Genomic DNA, 12,133 nt, shown 5'->3' on the forward strand with positions numbered 1-12,133 from the left:
CTAAGTTAGACAGTACATGATTAGAACAGGAATCAATCAGCAGAACAGCCAGAGCAAACAATCCGGGTGTAAAATCCTCAGAAGTTGTCAATGTGCAGTTATACAAGTGTACTGAACACTAAAACCTTTCGTTGTTAATTTGCATTTATTAATTCAGTAGAATGCTGAACATTTAGAGGTGGTTGGGTATCCTGGGTACATGGTCAGCTATAATCTGACAAATACGACTGAAACCGATTGGTAACAAACAGAAACAACAAATGAAAGATTTAGTGCTTTAACTCTTGTGTGAAATGCTGAATCTGTTTGTATCTCATTTGTGGTTTATGTTGTGTGATCATTGACATTAACCCTATGATGCGTGCGTTACATACAGTAATACAGAAATATAGTATCATTCTGCAATATAGAGTACATAAGGGTGTCATTTTACAAGTTTATCAAAAATCTTTTGCAGCCCTCTACATTGTGAGTAAATCACTCGCATATGCAACCAAATAAAATGTCTGTTATTAGCCACTGGTGAGTAAACATTAACATTTCACTCGCCAGTGATAGAGTTGTGTAGTGTTGAAGCACCGAGGCCCGTTTACTGAATAAAAAGCAGTTGATTAAGAAGCTGCATTCAGCCTCGCCTTTCCCTGCATGCTGTCTCATGAGCATGCAGGAAAAAGCACTTGTGTTTCATTCAGCTGAACTCCGAGCATCTCAGGGAACCGCACCGCCGACGTCACAAGAGCAGCTCTCATGAGAGCATGAAGATGAACCACTTCAAGCGCTCTGATGTGCACGCCGTCTACAGAGGCTTGAGCCAAACTCCCGCGAAAACATAAACAAGGTATAAACGAATTCATTTTGTGCCAGTTTCACTTAACAGCCATGTAATGGCAAATGTCCATGGTCATTGTGGGTTTATTCACGCAGTGTTAATAACACGCAGTGAGACATAGGAGATGACCTGCTCTATTTCTGTGGAGATAAAATGCAAAGTCTTCCTCCACGAGAAATAAGGGCTTGTGAGTTAATCAGAGAGCCTTAAAATAATGTGTGAATGTGAAGAATTTAAGGCAGAAATATTTTACTATTGCATAATATATTATAATATAAATATATAATATATTATAATATAAATATATAATATCATATATAATATAAATATATAAAATATTATTATTATATATCATATTATATTATATTATATATTTAAATTATTATATTCTATATTATTATATATTTATTATATTATTATATTATATATTTATATTATATTATATATTTATATTATTATATTATATATTTATATTATATTATATTATATTATATTATATATTTATATTATATTATATATTTATATTATTATATTATATATTATTATTATTATATTATATATTATATATTTATATTATATTATATATTTATATTATATTATATATTATATTATTATTATATATTATATATTTATATTATAATATATAATATAATATCTATACAGGTTGGCTGGGTTACAAAAGAAGCAAAAGAAAACGAAACATTGAAAAAGTCCAATGGATCAAAAGTAAATCGGACAAATAAGATATATTTTAGTTATTTAGACATTTTGATCATTAAAATATTATTTTAATTATTTTAAATGTTATACTTTTATATTTGACTGTCATTCATATGTTTTTGAAGTCTGGAAATAATCATCTCATTATTTTATTATATGATCCAAGCTAAATTTGTATAAATGACTTTGTTGTGTGCATAGTGAGTTTGTATGGTAATTAATCATCATATTCGTGAAACACCTAAAACAGGCAATTAATCGTCATAAATCGCAATTATCTGTTTGACAATTAACTCAGCCAAATTTCACAATCATGACCCCTAATTTTCATTATTAGGTTCCTACCTTGTGAATTGTTTTGTTAAAAATGTGTATGAAATTTCAAACAGTGACAACAGCTTGTATCATTATTAAAAATGTGATTTCATGACATCATATCAATTGATAAAATGTGAAAAAGCTAAATTTTTAAAAAGCTAAAATGTGATTAAAATCAAAGTAAAATCTAAAAAAAAAAAATTACAATCTACTATATTGCATGAATATATATGAAGAGGCCCCCTCTCTCTGTTTGCTTAATATATTTTTTTAGTTACATTATGCTTACATGTCATCAAAAATCTGGCGAGTAAAAACAAACATTTACTAGCAATTCTCTCTCCAACATGATAGTAGAGGGTTGTTTTGTAAAACACATTTTATCCTAGTCCATTGAACTTATTTGTACGTGTGTGTGTGTGTGTGTGTGTGTGTGTGTGTGTGTGTGTGTGTGTGAGTTGAGGCATTTCATATTTTACCACCAAACATGGAAATTGTCCACATTATGATATAATGAAGCCTTGGATGAAACCAGTTTCATTAAGAGATTCCTTCAGCATAACTGCTGTCTGTAAAATCATTGACAGACTCGGCAGTAAGGTACCTGCTTCTGTAACGAGCACAGCCTACAGCAGCATCAGTAAATCAAGAGTGTAACTCACATGGTCTGCTGCAGAGTCTGATGTTCTGAGTCTTTCAGGATTCTCAGCTGGTTAATGGTATTCTGAAGATCTGAGATCGTCTCACCAAGATCAGACAACAGTTTCAACACACAGCTCTCTTTCTCCTCTGAAGACACAAAAAGTGGCATTGTGTGATAATTATAGATTTGAACATTTTAAATTGTCTGGATATTACATTATTAAACAGTTTTTTCTGTGACTTCAGTAATGTTGGAGCGATCATGTGAGTCTAAAGGTGCTTTAAAGGGATAGTTCACCCAAAAATGACAATTCTGTCATCATTTGCTCACCCTCATTTCGTTCCAAACCTGTGGCTTTCTTTCTTCTGCAGAACACAAATGAAGATTTTTAGAAGAATATTTCAGCTCTGTAGCTCCATACAATGCAAGTGAATGGTGACCAGAACTTTGAAGCTCCAAAAAGCACATAAAGGCAGCATAAAAGTAACCCATAAGAATCTGTATCTTCAGACACGATATGATAGGTGTGAGTGAGAAACAGGTCAATATTTAATTATATATATATATATATATATATAAAAATCTCAACCTTTGACCAGCCTCGACCAGTAGGTGGCAATATGCACGAATAATGCGAATTGCCAAAAACCAAAAGAATGTGGAAGGGGAAGTGAAAGTGAAAGTGGAGATTTATAGTAAAAAGGACTTACTTATTGATCTGTGTCTCACCCACACCTATCATATCACTTCTGAAGACATGGATTAAACCACTGGAGTCTTATGGGTTACTTTTATGCTGCCTTTGTGCACTTTTAGGAGCTTCAAAGTTTGGTCACCATTCACTTGCATTGTATGGACCTACAGAGCTGAAATATTCTTCTAAAAATGTTAATTTGTGTTCTGCAGTAGAAAGTAAGTCATACACACCTGTGATGGCATGAGGGTGAGGAAATGAGAGAATCTTCATTTTTGGGTGAACTGTCCCTTTAACAATTTCTTGATATTTTGCGTAATTTACAAATAGTATGATACCTTTGTTTATAAAATCATACAAAACATGCATTTACATTAAAGGTGCTGTAAGCGACTTTAGCGTTCTGGAATTTTCACGAGACTGAGCCGTTGACTTAGCCACGCCCCCTCTTTCCAACACCCCACTCTTTCAGGGAGAAGGGAAAGTTTTTGCATACCTTTCCATAAATAAAAATAAAAAGAGCTTACAGCACCTTTAATGAAATGAAGATTGATTAGGATTAATGTCACATACAGGTTTTCAAAACACTACTCAAGACTGTGAAACATGTCATACAGTATACTTGAGACAGTGTAAATCCTACACTTCTCAGGCACCTTTAAACCTCAGCCCGTTTACTTGCACCCCACTTTGGAAAATAAACATATGACAGCCAAAATAAAATGGTTGCAGTTCATGAATCCTGTGGACACAGGTATAACTGTGGTCTCTTTCGATTACCTTACGTTAAAGATCTGCAGGATTGCCTGAACGCTCAATCTGAAACTGCTCAGCTTATTGCTGAGAACATTTGCACATGCAGGCACAAACAGACATTGCCAGTATTGTAATCAGCTTTCTGACTGAGGCATGTTTGGATAGCCCTCTCTAAAGAGCCAGTGGTCATGACTTCAATGCATGGTGACCACCAAACAAGCATTTTATCAAAAACACAACAGTGGCTCCTGGCCTGGGTTAGCTAGAAAACAAAATTACTCTCCATGAGGGCTCCTCAACCTTATCGTGAGTAAGAGCTACTTGGAATAAAATAATCTGGGAGGGCAATGAAATACCATTTATTACCACTGAACTCTGAAAATGTATTGCAGATCTGAATGAAATTCCTTTTGAGCAAGGCGTCCCGCCCAAAACAACACTGACCCAACCAATGGCATGAGTTTGGGGTGGGACTATCCGTTTATTCGATCAACAGCACATGGGGACACATGGTCGCACTTTCCAAAACAGGCATGTGATCGGCTGAGCACAAAAAAAGCAGGAAAATGTACCAAGCAAAGTGGGGGACAGCGAACAGCCTTTTTGGAGTTTTGGATGGGTTTTCCTCTCAACATGTGCTTACGTGCAAGTGCTGGTTTTACATTAATGTGATATTGAATCGGATCAAATTTGGAACCTAACTGAATAACATTAAATTGGGAAATCAATGCTAATACCCAGTTCTACAAATAATAGTTGATTTAATTTCATTGGTAACAGCCTACATTATCTCATTATTCAAATTTAATTAATTAAACGGAGGTATTTGACATACAAGGATGATTTTATGTTTAGAGGAAAAATGTCCTTACAAAAGGGAAAACAAAAAAATGCCCCAGGGGGCAAATATTTCCCCCGAATGTTAAAGTTCATTTCTGACCCCTGCTCCACACCATGTTGGAGACCGCTGCTCTGCAGCAATCTAATGGGCACATCTATAACCATACTAAAAAGATCTTCCGTGATCGTAAGAAATCTCAGTTCTGCTGCAAGTTGTTCTTGTACATGTTCCATGTGTACAAGCACCAAAGATTAGATGTCAGTACTTGCGAACAAACGCTTTGATTAAACAGTGTGTACCTTTCACTTCTGTGTGTGTAGTTGGGGGTATCCGGGTAAAAGCACTACTTTCACTGCCGATGCTGTCATGCTGCATCTCTTTCTCCTCTGCAAAACATTACACAACAAGACAAGACTGATTGAAAGTGTCAAATTTATGTTCGATGATAACCACAATTCTATTAATAATCTCATTGCTGCTCCTTAATTACTTTCATGAGTTACAGATGTATACAACAACAGTGCCTAAAGGATCCACTTCACATTGCTCCTCCTAACAGCTTCAAAAACTAAACTTATTGAGATATGAAGAAAATTTCACATAGTAATCAAACAAGCCAAAACAAGACGAAGCTCTAAAGCACCAAACAACACACCTGAACCCATCGGAGGCTCCATTTCAGGATCCTGTTTCTTCATCATGGCCACCATAATGGAATCCACAAAAGAGCTGGAGGGATGTCGGAGAGACTGCAGTGTCGTATCGGAGCTCTCTGACTTCTGAGCAGTAGAGAACAATAAAACATTAAGACAAGCAAATTAAATCATATACAACACGTTGCAGGAGTGTTTATTTTTGTATCAAGAAAAGGGATTTAAAGGGGTCATGACATTCTCTTTTCTTTTTTTTTTCATCATTTTATTATTTTCCCTGAGATCCACTTATAATGTTAGTAAAGTTGTTTTTGCACCAAAATGGTCATAATTTAGTAATATATGATTTTCCACCCCATCTCTGGCCCTCTGTCTGTAACACTTGTTTTTAAGCTCTCTGGCCCTTTAAGACATCAATGTAAACACCCACTTTTCATCTGGGATGCCATGAGGGTGAGTAAATGATGAGAGAATTTTCATTTTTGAGTGAATGATCCCTAAACCATATATTATATTGCAGCCACTTGTAAATTATAAAGTCCCTGGCACTTTAATAATGTTTGTATGTCTTTGATATTAATAGATCACAAACACATGAGCAAACATTCTGATTTATGTGGATCAGATTACACAGATTAAACAATTCTGTCTGTGGTAATCATCACCTTGTGTGGAGCTTACGTTACATGCAAGTCACTGCATAATATTCTGACAAGCATAGTTCGAAACATAAGAACCTTGGTAGTGAGGGATTCCTTTAAGATGCTAGTGAGACAGCACACTCTATGGTGTAGCAGCATGACATTATTAGATGCCTGAGCCAGCTGCTCCCCTTGTTCCAGCAGCATGCTGCGGGCTTTCTCTTGTGTGCTTTCCAGCTCTTCCTGAAGAGAGTCCTTCTCAAGCCTTGAAGATGAAAAGGAAAAGAGAGATTAAAAAATGCTCCCTTTTTCTGATAAGATGGATTTGTTGTGAAAGTAACATTGGGTCGACATGAGTGGTATACCGCTGTTGTTCCAGAGCAAGTTTGAGGTCCTCACACTCCAGGTTTCTTTCTCGGAGGCCCTGTAGGTGGCACCGCAGCAATCTCTCACTTTCCTCCATCTGTTCCCGTGCCATTTCATGCTCTGCCTGCAGGAACTGATAGAACGAGACAAACACCTGATATTGTGGGAGAAACTGGCACGGCGAAAGTACTGTTAAAGGGATAGTTTTTGGGATAGATGGGGATTTACTCACTCATGCCATCCCAGATGTGTATGACTTTCTTCTGCAGAACACAAATGAAGATTTTTAGAAGAATATTTCAGCTCTGTAGCTCCATACAATGAAAGTGAATGGTGACCAGAACTTTGAAGCTCCAAAAAGCACATAAAGGCAGCATAAAAGTAATCAATAAGACTCCAGTGGTTTAATCCATGTCTTCAGAAGTGATATGATAGGTGTGGATGAGAAACAGATCAATATTCAAGTCCTTTTTTACTATAAATTCTCCTCCCTGCACAACAGGGGGCGATATGCATGAAGAATGTGAAAGTGAAACTGTAGATTGGTGGTAAAAAGGACTGGTTCTCACCCACACTTCGCTTCTGAAGACATGGATAAAACCACTGGAGTGGCATGGATCACATTTATGCTGCCTTAATGTGCTTTTTGGACCTCAAATTTTGGTAGAACTGAAATCTTCTAAAAATCTTAATTTGTGCTCTGCAGAAGAAAGTCATACACATCTGGGATGGCATGAGGGTGAGTAAATGATGAAAGAATTTACATTTTTGGGTGAACTATCCCTTTAATAACTATGGCTTTCAATTTAACATATTAACTCAGTTGATTTAAAGCTCTTGTGTGTATTTTTTATGTTAAAATAATTTCTCTTATCCCAGCTTAATATACAGAGACATCGAAGTGAACGATTTGTAGGTTGATTTCCCCAGAAAGTGTAAACATTGTGCATCTGTGCCGCTTCTACGTGATCTGCTTGTTTGAGAGGGCAGGCAAGCCTGACACAGCAACACTGACTCAACTAATGGTGTGAATTTAGGATAGGACTATCTTCACGTTCGACTGATGACAGACGGAGGGTGAATTGGGAAATAATAATAAAAAAAACATAGTAGCACATTTAATTATCCCCCAAATCATGCTACTGCAGGCATTACTGAGTGTGACAGGAGGAGTAGTACAGAATCATTAAGGAGCACATTACACAATGTTCTTGCATACAAAAACAGCTGAATGGACTGAAAATTAATGGAACAGAATGCAAGTGGAGCTCCTTTTTTTTTTTAAACTTGACACAATGTCTCAAACACAAAGCTCATGGCGTGAGATGCTGAAAAAGTCCATCTATGGTGCTTTGAATGAACCAGTGATTGCTCAATACTTTACTCATCTGCCAAAATGTAATGTCTTTGAGTCATCTTAATTCTGAGCTTACTACATATTTGCCATTGAGATTAATGCACTTAAATCAGCATAGCATGTGTCAATAAAAAACACAATTGGGAAACATTTGACAATAAGATTCCATTTGTTAACATTAACAATACTTTTACAACATTTACTAATCTTTAATGCTAATTTCAACATACTTATACATTTTTAAAATCAAAAGTTGTATTTGTTAACATTAGTTAATGCACTATGAACTAACATGAACTAACAATGAACAATTGTATTTTTATTAACAGTAACAAAGATTAATTAATGCTGTATAAAAGATATTGTTCATGATACCTAATGCATTAACTAATGATAACGAATGGAACCTTATTATGAAGTGTTACAAAAAATGTGTCAATTGATGGCCATATTAAAAATATCTAATAATATTTTTTCTATGGTGCAAAGATTATCATCTCCCATCACCTCACTCATTTCTCTGGCACTGGACAGCTCAGTCTGCAGTTGAGCCAGTTGACCAAGCTGACGGCGATGAATCTCAGCTTCCGAGTGGAGTTCTTTAATCAGGGTTTCTCTCTGTGACAGTGCTTCCTCATATTCCTCTATCTGTTTCCTGGACATCTCCAATGCTGCCTCAAGACTATGGAAGCATTTAAATATTTATGTCCAGTGCCATTATATATTATATTATATATATACAGGAATGTGATATGGAGATTTACCAGTTTGCTCTCTCAGTGGCTTGCTGAGTGTCATGCATTGACTGCTGCAGCCTAAGGTCGAAAAACAATTGATATATTAAGATTTATATCAATTTCATGAAGTCTCAAATAAAAACAAAAACACAGTATAAATGTGCCATCATTAGTTATTGGATATAACATTCAAATCATTGTTATTAGAGGTTGACCGATAGTGGATTTTACCAATACTGAAAACTATAGTGGAAAAGGCAGATAATGATTAAACAGCTTTAAATTAAACAATCTGTAGAATATTAAAAAAATAATTCAAAGTGTTTCCTTACTATGACAAGCACACAAAAAGAGGCTGCAAGAGTTCAAAATTAAAAAAAACTCCTAGATGCAGTTTATTGCTCAATCAAAATCTCAACAATAACCAGACACAAAAATAAGATCTGGTTTATAACACGGGACTTACAACTTTGATCAAGCCTGAACACACCAGGGACTCTTATTTTGAAATGACAGAGACTTGGCTCCGTTACAATGCTTTAAAGTATTTAACAAATGAAGCTTTTAAAAGCCTACATATTCACCAGATGAAGGGTTTTTGTATTTATATTTATTACACCAGATGAGGTTTATTGAAGAATAAGGTTTATTATTATTCACAAAACATGAAGTTGGGAGAAAATGTGTGTTGACGGAGCAAATTTTAATATAGTATTTTTATTTATTTTTTGCATGCCTACGCTTCAATTAAGAACACTTGATTATCTATTCACAATAGAAAAACGAATTGAAATGAGGGTAAAAATATGGATGAATATCAAAGTTGAAAGATTTAGAAAAAAACTAATACCAACATGATTCACCTCTAGAGGCCGCTGTCATGCTGTAGAATCCATGCAGACACACACACACAGTATATAGAGTATGTATAAATAAATTACATACATTTACACATCTATATACTGTATTTATATATATACACACACACACACACACACACACACACACACACACACACACACACACACACACAGTGCATTCATAAAGTATTCAGACCCCTTCATTTTTTCACATTATGTTTAAGCCTTAAGCTAAAATACTTTCTTTTTTTTCCCATATCAATTTACACTCCATACCCCATAATGACAAAGCAAAAAACTGATTTTTGATAACTTTTTAAAAATGTATTAAAAAGAAAAAACTGAAATATCACATTGACAGTATTCATACTCTTAACTCAGTACTTTGTTGAAGCACCTTAGGCAGCGATTACAGCCTCGAGTGTTTTTGGGTATGATGTGACAAGCTTTGCACACCTGGATTTGGGGATTTTCTGCCATTCTTCTCTGCAGATCCTCTCAAGCTCTGTCAGGTTGGATGGGGACCATCGGTGGACATTTTCAGGTCTCTCCAGAGATGTTCGATTGGGTTCAAGTCTGGACTCTGGCTGGGACACTCAAGGACATTCACAGAGTTGTCCCTAAGCCACTCTTGCATTGTCTAGGCTGTGTGCTTAGGGTCATTGTCCTGTTGGAAGATGAACCTACGGCCCAGTCTGAGGTGCTGAGCGCTCTGGATCAGGTGTTCATTAAGGATATCTCCATTCAGCTTTCCTTCAACCCTGACCAGTCCCCCAGTCCCTACCGCTGAAAAACACCCCCACAGTATGATGCTACCACCACCATGCTTCACCGTTGGGACGGTATTGTGCAAGTGATGAGCGGCGCCTGATTTCCTCCAGACGTAACGCTTGGAATTGAGGCCAAACAGTTCAATCTTCATTTCATCAGACCAGAGAATCTTGTTTCTCACAGTCTGAGAGTCCTTTAGGTGCATTTTATGCATTTTGCACTGAGGAGAGGCTTCTGTCCATTTAAGAATTTTGGAGGTCACTGTGCTCTTGGGATCCTTCAATGCAGCTGAAATGTTTTTGTAGCCTTCCCCAGATCTGTGCCTTGACACAATCCTGTCTCTGAGCTCTGCAGACAGTTCCTTTGTCCTCATGGCTTGGTTTTTGCTCTGATATGCATTTTCAGCTGTGTGATCTTATATAGACAGGTGTGTGCCTTTCCAAATCATGTCCAATCAATTGATTTTGCCACAGGTGGACTCCAATCAAAGTGTAGAAACATCTCAAAGATGATCCAGAGAAATGGGATGCACCTGAGCAAAATTTAAAGTGTCATAGCAAAGGGTCTGAATACTTATGTCAATGTGATATCAGTTTTTTCTTTTTAATAAAGTTATCAAAAATCTGGTTTTTGCTTTGTCATTATGGGGTATGGAGTGTAGATTGATGTGGGAAAAAAAAAAGAAAAAAAAAAGATTTAAAGCATTTTAGCATAAGACTGCAACATAAAAATGTCTGAATAATTTTTGAATGCACTGTATGTATATTATATAAATGTAAATATTATTTCACCATTATATATTGAATTATTGTTATCTGAGGAGCTTTCTCAGCAAATATTTATATAAGCAATTAACTGCGATTAATTAATCAGCACACCATGTAATTAATTCAGTAAACATTTTAATCGATTGACAGTCCTTATATATAAATATATAAAATTGTTATTGAATCAAAATTCTCTGTGCATCGCTAAATAGATGTAATTCCGTCATTCAGGTATAAAATGTTAATATTGGAAGGCAAATTACAGGAGTATATATTTTTGCTGACATACTTGCTGTTCTCAGAGGCGAGGGTCTGTTCTAAGAAGGCGTAAGAGGCCAGAGTGGATGTGACAGTGGCTGAGAGCTCAGTACTTCTTCTCTGCAGATGAGAGCGCTCCTCTTCTGCCTCATTCAGCTGCTCCCTCAGCACTGACATCTCTGAATACATACACAGCAGCATCAAGCAAAAGCTTATCTTTATAATAGCACAATTACATAAAGTAAACCACTTTGCACCTGAAGTCAAGATAGTCTGCTGCATGTTCAAGTCTGTAATCTGCTGACTGGCATCTTGCAAGCTTGACCTCGTTTGCTCTAGTTCACTTTCCATCTGAGGATTTATGGAAAGAATTGAAAAATTACACAAAGTGAGAAACATACATGTCTGTGATTGGTTACAATGCTTAACACAACGGGAGTAGACCTGCACAGCTGCATTCACCACGAGAAACGAGCACTCTATATAGAGCATGCGCACATACTGTACACACGCGAGTGTTTAAAAAGCTTCCGGCTGCAGACAAACAGCACGCGGGTACAGAATTGAGTCAGAACTTGGTACTGCCGGTACTTTAAACTGGTGGATATTTAAACATTAAACGGAGCACAAATTTCGCGGCACCCATGTCCGGACTCTCTGTGCTCATTAAAAGTCCCAGGGCACTACTCGTAAAGAGTTAGGGTGTAACCCCGGTGTCCAGGCCAACTTTCCCATTGGCCCTTATCAATCATGGCCTCCTAATAATCCCCATCCCTGAACTGGCTACATAACTATACTTTCCTCTCCACCAATAGCTGATGTGCGGTGAGTGTTCTGGCACACTATGGCTGCATCTTACAGGTGAAAGCTGCACACTGGTGGTGCTTGAGGAGAGTACACCGCAACTATGTAAAGTGCTTTG

At 36.5% G+C, this 12,133-nt stretch overlaps 1 protein-coding gene across 1 annotated transcript in view; it reads right to left on the minus strand.

Moving 5' to 3' along the window:
* spag5 (sperm associated antigen 5) overlaps nt 1-12,133 on the minus strand; it is a 29,122-nt gene that overhangs the window by 3,144 nt on the left and 13,845 nt on the right. Inside the window, exons 12-20 of the mRNA XM_051704979.1 lie at nt 11,469-11,562; nt 11,243-11,390; nt 8,583-8,633; nt 8,326-8,500; nt 6,461-6,594; nt 6,192-6,360; nt 5,457-5,580; nt 5,101-5,187; nt 2,530-2,656 (exon numbers count right to left, since the gene is read on the minus strand). Of these exons, the coding sequence (XP_051560939.1) occupies nt 2,530-2,656; nt 5,101-5,187; nt 5,457-5,580; nt 6,192-6,360; nt 6,461-6,594; nt 8,326-8,500; nt 8,583-8,633; nt 11,243-11,390; nt 11,469-11,562 (1,109 nt within the window). The remainder of the gene's footprint in view (nt 1-2,529; nt 2,657-5,100; nt 5,188-5,456; nt 5,581-6,191; nt 6,361-6,460; nt 6,595-8,325; nt 8,501-8,582; nt 8,634-11,242; nt 11,391-11,468; nt 11,563-12,133) is intronic.

Source organism: Myxocyprinus asiaticus, chromosome 8, assembly GCF_019703515.2.
Source record: "Myxocyprinus asiaticus isolate MX2 ecotype Aquarium Trade chromosome 8, UBuf_Myxa_2, whole genome shotgun sequence".
Lineage (NCBI taxonomy): Eukaryota > Metazoa > Chordata > Actinopteri > Cypriniformes > Catostomidae > Myxocyprinus > Myxocyprinus asiaticus.